Source organism: Prionailurus bengalensis, chromosome B1 (genome assembly GCF_016509475.1).
Source record: "Prionailurus bengalensis isolate Pbe53 chromosome B1, Fcat_Pben_1.1_paternal_pri, whole genome shotgun sequence".
In the NCBI taxonomy this organism is placed as follows: Eukaryota; Metazoa; Chordata; class Mammalia; order Carnivora; family Felidae; genus Prionailurus; species Prionailurus bengalensis.
In genome coordinates, this window is record NC_057344.1 from 165,957,890 (window position 1) to 165,971,847 (window position 13,958).

Consider the following 13,958-nt stretch of genomic DNA (forward strand, 5'->3'; position numbering starts at 1 on the left):
TGATCTACAAGTGAGTTTGATAGAGCTTAAGGTTAACAGTGCTTTTTAAAAATCTTACTAGGTAAGAATCTGCTTTAACAGAGGATATGAGACAATATTTGAACTTTCTTTGAAGCACATTTGGAATATATCTACTTTGTATTAGATGTAGAAGCATTCTTTCTTTAAAGGATTTTCCCCTTTAATTGTGAATTTTAGGCAGGTTTCTTGCTGCTGCATTGCCTGCCTATAATCTGGTTTCTCTCTTCTGTTCACAGTTGCCAGTATATTTTACTTATTTGCACATCACCCAACCAAACTTTTAAAACATTGAGCTTTATAAAAATTAGAGTGAATACCTCAGGAATAAAGTTCATCTGCTTAGTAGAAAGCTAATGTGCCTTTCTTTTTGTAGCTTCATTCTTACTGTGTTTCATATAGCACCAACTAGTCACATGTGGTTATTTAAATTTTGAAAAATTATGAAAAGTTCTGTTTCTTCCTTAATTGTATGTATCAGCCACATTTTAAGTGCTCATTGGTCATATGTGGCTGATGTCTACTGTCCTGGACATAGCAGGTAGTAGAACAGTTCCATCATCTCAAGAAATCATATTGGACAGAGCTGTTTTAGATTGTTGAAAACGGCTTTTGTGAAATCTTATTTCATACTAACATAAAGATGGAGTGGGTGGTACATTAACATAAAATTGAGTATATTGTACTCAGTGTATTTATATTCCTTTCCCTCGTGTCACTTTTAAAAAATGAAATTCATTTCATAATTTTATTATGATTATTTTTTTGTAGTCCAAAATGTAGATTTGAATACAAGCGATCCGACACACCTAGTAGGTACTACTGCTACTGTGGAAAAGTAGAAGATCCACCTTTGGATCCATGGCTCGTGCCTCATTCATGTGGCCAAGTATGTGAGAGAGAATTTAAACCTCCTTGTGGCCATAAGTGTTTGCTCCTCTGTCATCCAGGTGAGCTATATATCACATTTCTGATTATTCGTGGGTGGTTATTTCTTATGTTGAGGCAAAAAAAAAAAAATTGTGAAGGTTTAATTCCGAGCTTACATGTACGTAAGAAGGTATCAGAAGGGAGTGGTTTTTAAGGTATCACTAAAGACAGCTTTACAAATTACTGGTAGGTGTAGGAATTGAAAGTTTTAAATTTTGATTTACGATTTTGTTTTTCCTTTCATTGGATCCTAGGTCCCTGCCCTCCTTGTCCAAAGATGGTCACAACTACTTGTTACTGTAAGAAAGCAAAACCGATCCCTCGTAGGTGCAGTGCCAAAGAATGGTCCTGTCAGCTTCCGTGTGGGCGCAAGTTGCTTTGTGGACAACATAAATGTGAAAGTTCTTGTCATGCAGGTAAAAGGTCATACCTCTAAGGTGTTTTGACTTTTTAGGTAAAAATCAAAGCAGCGTTGGGGCACCTGGGTGGCTCAGTTGATTAACGTGTCTGACTTCGGCTCAGGTCATGAGCTTGCGGTCTGTGAGTCGAGCCCTGCATCAGGCGCCGGGCTGACAGCTCAGAGCCTGGAGTCTGCTTCAGATTCTGTGTCTCCCTCTCTCTCTGCCCCTCCCCTGCTGTGCTCTCTGTCTCTCTCTCTTTCAAAAATAAATAAACATTAAAAATTTTTTTTAAATCAAAGCAGTGTTTATTGTTTTTATAACATTTCTATTCTAATTTATCATTGTGACTTTAGGAAATTGTCCTCCCTGTCCACGAGTCAGTAGACAAAAGTGTGTCTGTGGGAAACAAGCCGCTGAAAGAAGCTGCGCCAGTCCACTGTGGCACTGTGATCAAGTAAGTGCATGTGCATTTGGAGGGCTGGGAAGTAAAGACTGCAGAGAGCATAAGCAGTTAGAGGTGCTAGTTAGGTTTAGTTGGATAAAAGGAGAAGAATGGTGACTCAAATGAATTACTTTCATGTTTCAGGAAACTGTTTTCCAATTTAATACAATTTTAATGACTGGGAGAAATTTTCTTTTTCAAATTAATAGCTATTTGTTGAATTTTGGATTTAGTACATATGTGCTCTGCTTCTTGCTGTCTCTCCCACCTTCCTTGTCTTTCCCTTCTCTTGAACTGACACCACTCTCTTCTTAACTTCATCCAGTTGAGGAAGTAGGATTGATTTTGTAGATTGTCCAAGAATTGACATGGTTTTCGTACCATTTGGAATTCTTTGGTAGATGGCCATGTGAAGCTATATGTACTTTTTTCCTTTTATTTTTAGAATATACCCTTTGGTACATAGGAAACGTGTGTGTATGTATGTGTGTGTGTATATGTATGTATGTGTATGTGTTTACATGTGTATGACACGTGTTCAGATAGAAAGCATAATGGGAAGAACATAAGTTGCTAATGATCAAAAAATGAGTTATGTCGTGCACAAAGGCTTTGTAACTTTTAAGTCCTTCACTATTGCTTGTTGCATTTTATTTTAGGTGTGTGGAAAAACACTGCCATGTGGTCATCATACATGTGAGCAAGTTTGCCATGTTGGTGCTTGTGGAGAATGTCCTCGATCTGGGAAAAGGTTCTGTCCATGTCAGAAGTCAAGTAAGGCTTTTTTTTAAACCTTTAACGGAATATGATTATCATGTTCATTAGAGTACTTTCCTAATTAGACTTCTCTGGGAGTTCATAATGTAGTTTTGGTAATAATACAAATATGATACTAGATTTCTTTACGTTTGGTGAAAGGACAATATAACTTGGTGGGTTAAGAACTCAGACTTTGGAGTCCGGCATGTCCTGGTTCAAAACCCACGTTCATGAAATAATAGTTTTCTAAAGTTAAATGGGCACAGTAATAGTACCTTCCTTATAAAATAAAGAGAATGGAATGATAAAATGCACATAAAGTATTTGATGTAGTGCTTGGCAATAAAGGAAACCTCATGATCAGAGACTTGTCATTATTATGTATTAGGTTACAGGTGAATTTAACTTTTGGCTGCTTTGAGATAAGGCACAGAAGGTTGTAGTTTGAGTCTTTGACTCTGTACCAGCCGTACCAGCACACGTGTTTATAAGATTATTGGCAATATTTGTCTTACTATGTTTATGTTAAAGATTAGTTTCATAATGTTTTCAAGTCTACATCTTTCCTTTTTTTTCTAATCCTGTGAGGTTAAGAGCAAATTTTCCTTTTATAATTCTATAGATTGTCTAATTCTTCATAGAGGTGTACATGGTCTTACTCTTTTATTGAGATAAGTATTTCTGAAATAGTTAGCTCATAAACACATGCTTTTTGAGGATGGTAACTTGTCATGTGTCACATTCTTTTTAAAAAACAAACTTTTTTACTAGGGATTATTTTTATTAAATGTAACTGTTGCTGGGCACCTGTGTGGCTCAGTTGGTTAAGCCTCCAGCTTTGGCTCAGGTCATGATCTCACGGTCTGTGGGTTCGAGCCCCATTGTCGGGCTCTGTGCTGACAGCTCGGAGCCTGGGGCCTGCTTCAGAGTCTGTGTCTCCCTCTCTCTCTTCCCCTCCTCTGCTCACTCTCTCTGTCTCTCTTTCTGTCTCAAAAAAGAAATAAAAAATTTTTAACTTTCTAAAAATTATGTACATAACAAAAATTCATAGTCTGAAAGGGTTGTCATTCTTTAGGAAGTCAAAAGAATATGGCATGTTATTTGTGCTTTATAGTAATGTATCTTATTAACTTTGACTTTTTGTCTGCTCTTAGAGTTTTCTTTGCCTTGTACAGAAGATGTGCCAACTTGTGGAGACAGTTGTGACAAAGTACTTGAATGTGGAATCCATAGATGTTCACAGCGTTGTCACCGAGGTCCTTGTGAAACATGTAGACAAGTTAGTCATCTCCTGTAGTAATAATTTTAAGAATCACCTAGCATAATATGTCAAGTGAGATTATTCTGTAATTGTTTTCCATTATTTATATAAATATCTATGTCATGATCTGTATGAGTTTAGTGACCTAATATTTATGATGGAGAAGCAAGAGAGTATGCCAACAATCAAATCTAAAAATTACCTTTTGTTTGATTGTATTTGGTAAAAGTTTGTATGTTGTTATTTTCATAATCCAGCTCGGGGTTGGTTGTTTTCAGAAGACACTCAAGGCACTGATAAAGTTGATCTAATGATAATGAAAGAAACAAATGCCTAGAAGTGAGATGTTAAAGTTATATATGTCATTTTGGTTTTGACCATATTACTAGATAATCTAATTTCTTTTATTATACTGAGACAAGATGTACAGATGGTATGGTGTAACTAGATGTGATTTTAATGTGTGGTATTGTTTTACTATTTAATATCCAATTTTTACTATAATGAAATTCTATGAAGTCTTTGTTGGAGCAAAGTAAGATACAAACAATATTTTAAGGAAATTTAGCTTTATTTTTGGTAAAGCCTTTGTATGAAATTTTTATAAAACTTTTCTTCATTTTTTACTGATTATAGAGATTGCAATGTGGAAAAAAAGTCAACAAAAGTTGGTTTTAATAGCGTTTATTCGATATTTCCAGGAAGTGGAAAAGCAGTGTCGCTGTGGAAAGCATACAAAACGAATGCCATGTCATAAACCTTATCTGTGTGAAACTAAGTGTGTTAAGATGCGGGACTGTCAGAAGCATCAGTGTAGGAGAAAGGTATGTGTAGGAAGCTTGGGAAACTGTTTGAAAAACCGTCTTGAATTTGTCCTTTTTGTGCCTGTGATAAGTGTTATCATGATTTGTTCTTCAGATGTTCAAGCATACTCTTTGCTTTCCATATGAAATACTAATAAATGTTCTAGATTAATTTTTTTTATTAGAGAGAGAGAGAGCAGGGGGGAGAGAGGCAGAGGGGGAGAGAGGCAGAGGGGGAGAGAGAAAGAATCTTAAGCCCACTCCACGCTCAGTGTGGAGCCTGACTGCAGGGCTTGATCCCACAACCCTGGGATTATGACCTGAGCCAAAATCAGGAGTTGGATGCTCAGCCAACTGAGCCACTCAGGCGGCTCTGTCTTAGATTAATCTTAATTGTTTATATCAGTGGGAAATCTTATCAAGTTGTTTAAATGATGGGTCTTTTTGGTCCTGGACATAAGCCTTTCAACTTGGTTCCTGGGCTGCTTCTGTTCCCTGGATTTTAAATCTTTTTTTTTTTTTTTTTTTTTTTAACGTTTATTTATTTTTGAGACAGAGAGAGGCAGAGCATGAACAGGGGAGGGTCAGTGAGAGAGAGGGAGACACAGAATCCGAAATAGGCTCCAGGCTCTGAGCTGTCAGCACAGAGCCCGACGCGGGGCTTGAACTCACGAACCGCGAGATCATGACCTGAGCCAAAGTCGGACGCTTAACTGACTGAGCCACCCAGGCGCCCCTGTTCCCTGGATTTTAAATCATCATAGCAGTGTTAGCGTGATAGTTCATTTGGTGGTAGAGGCTTAACTTTTAGTGTTCAAATCTTATTTATAAACACTTGGTTTTATGTAAGGTTGACTGGAGTATTTTATTGAGTCTGTAGATTTGTGGGTTTTTTTGAGTCCTGTTTATCATTGTGAATTATCCCTTACCCTTCTGGTAAGGTTTTCTTGTGCCTAAATCCATTTAGATATAGTGACACCAACTTTGTTTTGTTTAACGTTAACATGGGTATCTTTTCCCATTCTTTTACTTTTAACTTATTCATATCTTTAAAGTAGATTTCCTGGGGTGCCTGGGTGGCTCAGTCATTTAAGCAACCAACTCTTGATTTCACCTCAGGTCAGGATCTCAGGGTCATGAGATCAAGCCCCGAATAGGGCTCTGCGCTGTGTGTGGAGCCTGCTTAAGATTCTCTCACTCCCCCTCTATCTCTCCCCTCTCCCCTGCTCACATGCACATGTACTCTCTCTCTCTCAAAATAAAGTAGATTTCTTATAGATCACATATAGATTTTATTTTATAATATCTTCCACTTTAAACATTGACAGTCTTTGTCATTTAATTTGGCTGTAAATCATTGACATTTAATATGATCTTTGGGGCACGTGGGTAGGTCAGTTGGTTAAGTGTCTGACTCTTGATTTCAGCTCACGTCATGATCTCACAGTTCATGAGATTGAGCCCCACCCCCGAGCTGACAGCGCAGAGCCTGCTTGGGATTCTCTTCCCTCTCTTTCTGTCCCTCTCTGTCACTCATGCTCATACTCTGTCTCTTCCTCGCTCTCAAAAACAAACTTCAAAAAAAGTTTTTTTAAGTTTATTTTTGCTGACAGCAGCAAGCCCAGTGTGGGTCTCGAACTCATGAACTGCAAGATCATGACCTGAGGTGAAGTCGGATGCTCGTCTGACTGAGCCACCCAGATGCCCCTTCCCCTGCCCAAAATACACTTTTAATGTGATCTTTAGTATGGTAGTATTTAAATCTGTCATTTGCTATTTATTTTCTATTTGTCCATCTGTTGTTTTTTCTTTTACCATCTTTTTGTTTTCTGTTTAATTGAGTATCGTTTTTCCATGATTACATTTTAACTCTTTTATTGGATTCTCACACATTTTATATACATGTATTTTATAAACTCCAAATACATTAATTTTACTTTTGCTTTAAATATATATATTTTAAAGAGTTTGAAAAAATAAGAAAAGTAGTCTTTTATATTTATCATCAAACTCACTACTTCTGGTGCTTTTCATCCTTTTACATAGATTGGGGTTTCTGTTTTCATTTTTTTTCTGTCAGCGGGCTTCTAACGTTTTTTGTAATGTTGGTCATGACGTCTTTCAACTTTTATAAACTACCTTTAGCCTTTGTGAAACATAGTTCTATGGTAAAATTCTAGTTTGGTAACTTTTCTCCCATTCTTTAAAGATGTTGCTCCATTATCATTTAGCTTGCATTTTTTTTTCCCCCCGACAAAGAGTGTGCTGTGATTGTTATCTTTCTTCCTCTGCACGTAATGCCTCTTCTTTCCTTTGGGTATTTTTAGATATTTTTCTCTATACTGTTGGTTTTCAGCAGTTTATTTGCGCTGTTCCTTCGTATGGCTTTCTTTGTGTTTCTTTAGCTTAGTTTTTGTTGAGCTTCTTTGGATCTGTTTATAGTTTTTATCAAATTGTGAAATTTTCAGTCTTTGTTTCTTCAAATATTTTTCCCATGTGCACTGCCTTCTGAGACTCCAAAGACATGTATGTTATGCAGCTTGAAGTCCTACAGCTCACTGATGCTCCATTTATTATTTAGTCCTTGTAATTTATGTGTTTTATTTTAGTTTATGTAACTTTGTCTTCAAGTTCACTTATTTTCTTCTACATTATCTAATTTGATATTTATATCTGCCTGTGTTTTTTCATCTCAGATATAGTATTTTTTCATCTCTGAGAGTTGGAGTTGGGTCTTTTTTATATCTCCCATGTCTGTCCTTACCATGCTCATGCTTTCCTCTATCTTCTTGAATATATGGATGGGCTATACTTACAATGCCCATTTTAATGTCTTTGCCTTCTAATTCTGTCATCTATCATGTTTGGGCCTATTTCTATTGATTGACTTTTCTTCTTTTGGATTATATTTTTCTGATTGGTAATTTTTGATTAGTTTTCAGACATTGTGAACTTTACATTTTTGGATGCTGGGGGTTTGTTTTGTATGTCTTTAAATATTTTTAAGCTTTATTCTGTTTTGAAGTCAAGTTATTTAGAAATCATTTGGTTCTTTTGAGGTTTAATTTTATTAGGTGTTTTGAGGCCACCCTTTTAGTTAGGACTAATTTGGTGTCGCTACTGAGGCAATAATTCTTGTAAGTACTCTAGGTGATGCCTGTGTGTTAGGAAGTTCTTCCATTCTGGCCATAGGGAGCACAACCTATTTCTAGTCTTGAATAATCTCTGGAAACAGTTGTTCCTTCTTCCACTGGTTCTTTCTCAGATTTTGAATAGTTTCTGCTTCACACATGTAAAGACCAGTACTTAGCCAAAGACTTGAGAGGTCCTTTTGTAAGTTCTACAGAGCTTTCTCTGTACTGCTACCACTTCTTCACAAATTCAAGCCACGCTGACCTCTCTGAACTATGAATTTTGTTTTCTCAGCTTGGTGAGACCACCAGACTCTGCTTGTGATCTTCTTCCTTGTCCTGTAGCCTCCAGGTCTGAGCAAGTGCTATCAGAAGACTCACATTGTTTGTTTCTCTTCTTTTAGGGTTGGTGTCTTATGCTGTCTAATTGTCTAATGTCCATAGTCTGTTGTTTCATATATTTTGTATGATATTCTAGTTGTTTAAGATAGAGTAAATCTGATTGTTGTTCCTCCATGGTCAAAAACACAAATGTCAAGAGTCTTATTAAGTCATGGACCACATAACTTTCTTTTCTCCCACTGTTAACTGGCAGAATGATAGGCACATAGTTTTACTTGGTAAATATTTGTCTAATTGAATGAACTATTTTGACTTTTAATTGTTTTTCAATACTGTGTGTTCTGAGTTATTTTTATATACTGAAACTTGTTCTTAAGTAGGTTACAACCCTAAGTTTCTTTAAGACAGTTGTAGTATTTTTTTCTCCAAAGTTTGGATATATGAGAGGCCAAGGAAGGAGTTAGCATGGCAAGATGGGCTTTAAGTAGTTAGTTGCTTTGTGTTCATGAATGAAAATTGGGAGAAGTTTGCACGAATGGATTGGAAAACAGAGAGGTGACAAAACAAAGTTAGAAACAATTAGCCTTTCTCTTTTTCTCTCCTTTAGTCTTTGATTCCATGGTTTGAAAATAACTGCTGGGGTGCCTGGGTGGCTCAGTTGGTTAAGCGTCCAACTCAGGTCATGGTCTTGTGGTTTGTCAGTTTGAGCCCCACATCAGGCTCTGTGCTGCCGGTGAGCAGCCTGCTTGGGATTCTCTCTCTCCCTCTCTGCCCTTCCCCTACTCTCTCTCTCTCTCTAAAGATAAACAAATAAACTTTAAGAAAATAACTGCCAAACTAATCTATACATTGAACTATACATTGATTTATTTTCATTAAATTTAAAAAATAGACTAATTGCCTAAATTGACTATGGGAGTTGACCAGATCCGTTCCTTTGGTTAATGCTGGCAATCTCTGCATAGATAAGTAGAAATGAAATTATCTAATGGGACTGTTGTTAGTCACAGAATAATTAACTGAAGGGCAAGAAACCTTAGCTTAATTTCATTAAATTAGGTCATTGTCTATTTACATTTATAAGTTCTTAATACAGTCTGTCTACTTAGAAGAATGTGGATACTCTTGAATACTTTTATTCTTATGGTGAAAAGTTCTTTTGCTTTTCATAAGTTCTGAGAATAATGACATTCATATTATGTGTGGTTTTCAAGTGACCTGTTCTCTGTATATTGCTTTCCCTTCAGTGTTGTCCTGGAAACTGTCCACCTTGTGATCAAAACTGTGGACGGACTTTAGGATGTAGGAACCATAAATGTCCATCTGTCTGCCATAGAGGTAAAATTTAATAATAGCTGTACTTTTTGTTTGTATTTATATAGTGCTTTATAGTTGATAGAGTTTTATATTCATTATCTTACTCTTAACAACCTTGAGAACGTAGGGCAGCACCAGTATCCCTATTTTATGGACAAGGAGATTGAAGCCAAAGATACTTCAGTGACGTACTCAGGGAAATACCTAGTAAAGAAATATGGCTAAGATTTGAACACAGGCTTTCTACATATAAAAGTTCTTTCCATAATGCCATGTTGTTTCCTTACTTCTTCCCAGCATCTCCCCCACAGTTTTTAAATTAGTTATTATGTTCTTAGGTTTTTCAGCATTATTTTGAATATTAGACATTTATATGGAATAGACATCTAGTAAGGGATTGGATGTATCCTAAGCCAGTGTTCTCAGCCTTTTTGGTCCCAAGATCCTTTTACATTCTTTTTGTACCCAAAGACCTTTTGTTAATGTTAGTTTCTTCTATTGATATTTATTGTATTTGAAGTTAAAATACAATGTAATAATATTTATTATTTATTTTAAAAATAACAGTAATAAACCCATCACATCTTAATACAGTAACATTTTTTTGGTGAAAAATGACTGTTTTCTGAAACAAATGTAGTGAGAAGAATGGTATTTTACATTTCTGTAAATGTCTTTACTGTTCAGCTTGATAGAAGATAGGCTACATTCACATGTGTGCTTCTGCATTCAGTCTGTTGTTATACCGCTTGACCCATAGCACCTGGAAAACTACTCTAAGCACGTGGGACCTTGCAGACCTCCTGAACAGGTCTTAGGGTTGCTGAAGTTATTAGACAATGAAAACTGCCTGGGTGGCTCAGTCAGTTAAGCATCTGACTCTTGGTTTCAGTTCTGGTCAGGATCTCACGGTTTTGTGAGTTCGAGCCCCAAGTCGGGCTCTGTGCTGGCAGGGCAGAGCTTGCTTGGGATTCTCTCTCCCTTTCTCTGCCCCTCCCCCACTCATGCTGTCTTTGTCTCTCTCAAATAAATAAACTTAAAAAAGAAAAACTGAGTTAACTTTACCCATTTGGAGTAGGATAATATAAAAAAGGAACACTGATTGTATAGGGTAGTAGGAAGGGATGGACTTTAGGGTAAGAGGTCCTGGTTCAAGTCTGGACTTTGCCACTTAGTAATGTTATGACCTGGGACAAACTATACTGTGGGATTGGGTGGATTCTTGATACCTTCCTTAATCTCTTAGTCCTCAAAAACCTCAAAAAATATGTTGTGCTGCTGTTATTTTGTATAGTAAGGAAATAGGCAAAAAGACTATTGGCCCAAGGTCATAGAACTAGTTGCAGGCAGGTCAGATGGGAACTCAAACTTTAATGATCTTTACATTATATCACATTGCCTCCCTGTTAGGAAAAGTGGCAGATTCTATTAATCCCATAGACATTTTCCTATGAGTGTTCTCTCATGGGACTACTCATAGTGTTAGTGTCTTCAAATTGTGAAGTTTAGGACTAGTTTTTCAGTTTTCACCATTACTGAAAGAATTTTATTTTTATATAGTCATATGACATCATTGATTCATTAGATTTCATTAACTTTAAGAAAAATTGTTTTAATGTTTATTATTTTGAGAGAGAGACAGAGCATGAGCAGGGGAGGGGCAGAGAGAGAGGGAGACACAGAATACAAAGCGGGTTCCAGGTTCTGAGCTGTTAGGTTAGAGCTTGACATGGGGCTCAAACTCATGGACTGCAAGATCATGACTTGAGCTGAATGAAGTTAGATCCTTAACCAACTGAGCCACTCAGGTGCCCCAGATTTCATTAACTTTTCTAATGTTACTCATTAATTCAATTAAAAAAGTGTTTTTGAGTGTCTACTAAGTACCAGGCACTGGGAATATATAATTGAACAGTATTGACAAAGTGCCTTCTGCTCTTATGGAACATTTTTTTTTTTTTTTAATTACTTCCCCTCAGTTAGAATATAAATAAATAAATAAATATAGAATATCAGGTAGTGACAAGTATAGAAAGAAAATATAGTGTGATCGGGGAGGACTCTAGAAAGGTGACATTTGAGAGGAATCCTAAAAGAAGTAAGGGATATAAGCCATGTGAAAAAGAGGGTGGAATAGTGTTTTGGGCAAGAAAGCAGTAATTGCAAAGGCATTGAGACAGGAGCATTTGAAGGAATTGCAAAGAGGACTGTAGTAAGTGCTCAAGGGACAAAGAGTAGGAGATGAGGTCAAAGAGATGTTGGGATGAAGGGTGCTGGAGAAAGAATATGTATAGGACCTTGTTGACCGTTACTAAAATGCTGGCCTTTACTACAATTAGAAAATCTATCTAGTTATATTACCATTAAAGGAATTGGATCAGTAGTTTAGAATTGCCAAGAAAACACCAGGCTTAGTTGATTTTTGCACATTAACAAAATTTAAGATACATATATTCAATCTCTTTATAAACTGTTCGAGAGTATATGTAAAAAAGGAAGATGTCCGATTATATCATCTGACAAGGAAACTAAGAGAAAATGATCAACCAATCTAACTCATAAACCCTGTAACTCGTAAATATTTGTAAAATATTAAAGTTTCAGCTAGTCAAATCCAGCTATCCAGTATTAAGTATTAGCTGTCTAAAACCTTAATCTTTCATAACCAAGTTGGGTTTATTCCAATAATGTATATGATTGGTTAAACTTTAGTAAATCTAATAATGTGATTTACCACATTAGTAGTTTAAAGGAAAAATGAAACTAAGTAAATGTCTAAAAAACAGTTGATGAAGTTCAATATCCATATTTGATGGAAACTTAACTGGAAATAGAAGGGAACATCCTTAGCCTGATACAGAGTTATCTGTAAAAAAAAAAAAAAAAAAAAGGTAGAGCAAGCATCATATTTAGTAGAGGAGTGTTGAAAACATATCCCACTCTTGTTTATTTTGACGCAAATCCCATAAATCCTTCAGTATTCATTTCTAAAATGTGGATTCTTAACCTGAAAATAGTTAATATATGTAACATCAGCAAATATCAGCTATTTAGATATCTTGTCTCATAAATGTCTTCATTTTTTACTTTAGTTTGTAAGAATCAACAACCTGATAAGATTGACATATTGCAATTGGTTGATGTCTCTAAAGTCTATGAATCTATACTTTCCCTCCTCCATCTCTTTTTTTTTTTTTTTTTTACCCCTTGTCACTTATTTAAGAAACTAGGTTGCTTTATTTAGTCACAAAGTCTACATATTACAGATTGCATCTCTGTGGTATTATTTGACATTTTCTTCTGTATTTCCTATAAATTATTACATTATTAGTGGGATGTAGAGGTTTGATCAGATCCAGGTTCTTCTTCTTCTTCTTCTTCTTCTTCTCTTTTTTTTTTTTTGGCAGAGCATTTATTTTTATTTAAAAAAGAAGCTTATTAGACCCTAACAAAAATTACTTTAATGGAAAGTATGTGGAAGATACTATTGTGTAACTTTCACCATCTACAGTTATAGAAGACATATAGAACCATTATTCCATACCGTTTTTCATCATTCTAGATACCTTCATAATCAAGGTTATACTGTGACTCTTAGGAAGAGGATGCTAACTGGATGTTTGCACTGTGAACATAGGAAAATTTGACTTACACTTCTTTAAGTTCAAGGTTATCTGTGTTTATGGTTCCAGAACATTCTGCATGAGTACCCATTTTGGCCGTTGACCCACTGGTCACTGTAGTTACCTTCTGTATGCTGCTTTTTCATTTTAAAAATCTCTCTGAAGCTATTTTAATTTGTCATGTTGTACAGGTATCTGTAACAAATTCTGTTGATCAGTAGGAAGACTGTTCACAGAAATTATTGCTTATTTTTCTCAAGATTTAATTTTCATAAAAGGAAAAGTGATGCTGTAGGTTAGCGTGGCAAAAAAGGTGTTATGTTTGATGAGTTTTCTCTTTGAATTGCTGAAAGTGATTGAAGATTATCATTGTTAAGGAGAAAATGATATAATATGCTGAATGAGAAGAGTTAAAGGTCATTATTAACTTTTAGAACATTTGACATCTAGTCATTCTTTTGGAAAGATTAAAATTTATCATGTGGATCAGGATAACTTGGCTTGTGTTACCATCAGGGAAATACTTCATGGATTACACTTATCAAAACACTGAAATATAAATTTGGTAATTTGTATAATCCATATATATTTATATTTTTCCCTATTGTACTTTTTACTCTCATTTCCTTATTCTGTGTTCATTATTTCAACCAGAATTCTTAACTTCTGTTCCTTTTAAGAGCTGTTTTAAGAGGCTTTATCCAGGATGCTTTTCATCATTTATCTGTTATCAGGTTAACTGCTATTCAGTATTTTGCTTGGTCTTGACACAAAGGCGGCAGTCTCTTACGATCCTCACTCCTTAGTTGAAGACTCTTATTCCCTTCTTGCTATTTCAGTTCTAGTGAGGAGCCTTAGTTACTGAGAACACTCGAGTGGGAAGAAGATGATGTTGGAACCGTGGGGAGAATGTTATAGCCTGTTTAAAAGA

The 13,958-nt window shown here is 35.8% G+C and overlaps 1 protein-coding gene across 1 annotated transcript in view; it reads left to right on the top strand.

Annotated features, from left to right (window-relative positions):
* NFXL1 (nuclear transcription factor, X-box binding like 1) overlaps positions 1-13,958 on the top strand; it is a 72,553-nt gene that overhangs the window by 19,611 nt on the left and 38,984 nt on the right. Inside the window, exons 6-12 of the mRNA XM_043572721.1 lie at positions 790-968; positions 1,203-1,364; positions 1,703-1,803; positions 2,451-2,565; positions 3,705-3,829; positions 4,513-4,635; positions 9,335-9,425. Of these exons, the coding sequence (XP_043428656.1) occupies positions 790-968; positions 1,203-1,364; positions 1,703-1,803; positions 2,451-2,565; positions 3,705-3,829; positions 4,513-4,635; positions 9,335-9,425 (896 nt within the window). The remainder of the gene's footprint in view (positions 1-789; positions 969-1,202; positions 1,365-1,702; positions 1,804-2,450; positions 2,566-3,704; positions 3,830-4,512; positions 4,636-9,334; positions 9,426-13,958) is intronic.